Source organism: Cyprinodon variegatus, unplaced genomic scaffold (assembly GCF_000732505.1).
Source record: "Cyprinodon variegatus isolate N-32 unplaced genomic scaffold, C_variegatus-1.0 Scaffold61, whole genome shotgun sequence".
In the NCBI taxonomy this organism is placed as follows: domain Eukaryota; kingdom Metazoa; phylum Chordata; class Actinopteri; order Cyprinodontiformes; family Cyprinodontidae; genus Cyprinodon; species Cyprinodon variegatus.
Genome location: NW_015150514.1, coordinates 1,366,954 through 1,368,407, shown reverse-complemented (window position 1 = coordinate 1,368,407; position 1,454 = coordinate 1,366,954). Strand labels below are relative to the sequence as shown.

Below are 1,454 nucleotides of genomic sequence, written 5' to 3'. Positions count from 1 at the left end.
CTGGATGCAGTCAGCTGATTTTCTTAGACAGTAACTTTTAACCAATTTGACTGTTTTGTCTCTGTAAAGTGCCTTAAGATGACATGTTGTGAATTGCTGCTAAATAGATAAATGAATTTAAAATTGACGTAGACACGGTGGATGAAACCAACTTCAATAAAGTAGTTTTATGTTCTTTGCATATTGGAACAAAAACATATATAAAGAGAAATCCAGATCATTGATGAGGGAGTTAAACTTCTGACTGGACCTCTCTCTCCATCACAGCCTGCCATTGACCTCTGTGGCCACTTGGTGACAGTGCAAACTAATGGTAGAACCTCCCCCACCTCCGAGTCAAACTGGGTTCAGACATGAAAGACCAATTTGGCTGTAACCCTGAGTGAGGCCATCGTACGTACAGCTGACAGCGGTGTGGATCTGTGTCGTCGGCGCCACTTCCGGCTGATGGTGGAGCTGATGCAGGTTGATCCCCCGCTCTGCAGGATCCACTGAGCTCTCGTTCACTGTGATTTCACTAGCAGCACTGATGGGGTAGGTCAGGGGACCCCCGACACTGGCCTCATTGTCTGGGGGGGTCTCACCTGTGCAGTCAGCACTGAACTGGAAACACCAACACATCTTTAGCTCTTTTGTCGGCCTTGACAAGCAAACAGCATAGATTAAGCCAGAGAGAAGCTTACTTGGATTCCCAGGGCTTTAAAGATGTTTATTTTGCACATCGGACACGTCCTGTGTTCCTGGAGCCACGGATCCACGCAGTGTTTGTGGAAGACATGTCTGACCAGTCAAGATGAAACACACACACCATAAACTGGATGTCTGAATATAGGTCGGATGGAGCTGAGGTTCAGGAGCACGGCAGCCTCACCTGCAGGGTAAGATCCTCACCACGTCATTAGCTTTGTAACATTCAATGCAAACTGCACAGCTGTCAAAGTCTGCTTCCGTTTCCTTAAACAGAGAGGACAGCAGAATGAGGACACTCTGCCACCCTGTCTAAAGGACCGGTTCTGGTTCATCTAAAGAGGAAAACAGGCCCCCACTCTGTAGGACCAGAGCAGAACATTGATTTGATTTACTGATGTTTGATGGTTCCTAAGAAAGGCAGCAGAGGAACAGATCCACAGGATTCTAACACATTCAACTTAATTCAGCACAGAACCGAAAAGTGTGAAGAGTCTTGTTTACCTTGTCTCCTTTCCTTAAAGTGCACACTTGAAGCTTGCTGAGGGCCTTTTCAGCAGCATCTCCCATGTGCCTCTGCAGGCAGAAAAACAAACACACAAAGTGAGTATTGAGACATCCTGAGACGTCTGCTTTAAAGACTGAACAGAACACGTTTTCACACAGAGCTGCTTCTTCTCTGCTCGTTATGTTTGTTGCCTTGAAAAATAGCTGCATTTGTGCTGAAAGTATAAACTAGAAAAACAAACCAGGACTTTAACGCCACA

At 45.9% G+C, this 1,454-nt stretch overlaps 1 protein-coding gene across 2 annotated transcripts in view; it reads right to left on the bottom strand.

The window, feature by feature from the left end:
- rnf150 (ring finger protein 150) overlaps positions 1-1,454 on the bottom strand; it is an 11,318-nt gene that overhangs the window by 3,101 nt on the left and 6,763 nt on the right. For both annotated transcript variants that reach the window (XM_015371596.1, XM_015371598.1), the window contains exons 3-6: positions 1,192-1,263; positions 872-954; positions 684-780; positions 402-603 (exon numbers count right to left, since the gene is read on the bottom strand). In XM_015371596.1, the coding sequence (XP_015227082.1) occupies positions 402-603; positions 684-780; positions 872-954; positions 1,192-1,263 (454 nt within the window). The remainder of the gene's footprint in view (positions 1-401; positions 604-683; positions 781-871; positions 955-1,191; positions 1,264-1,454) is intronic.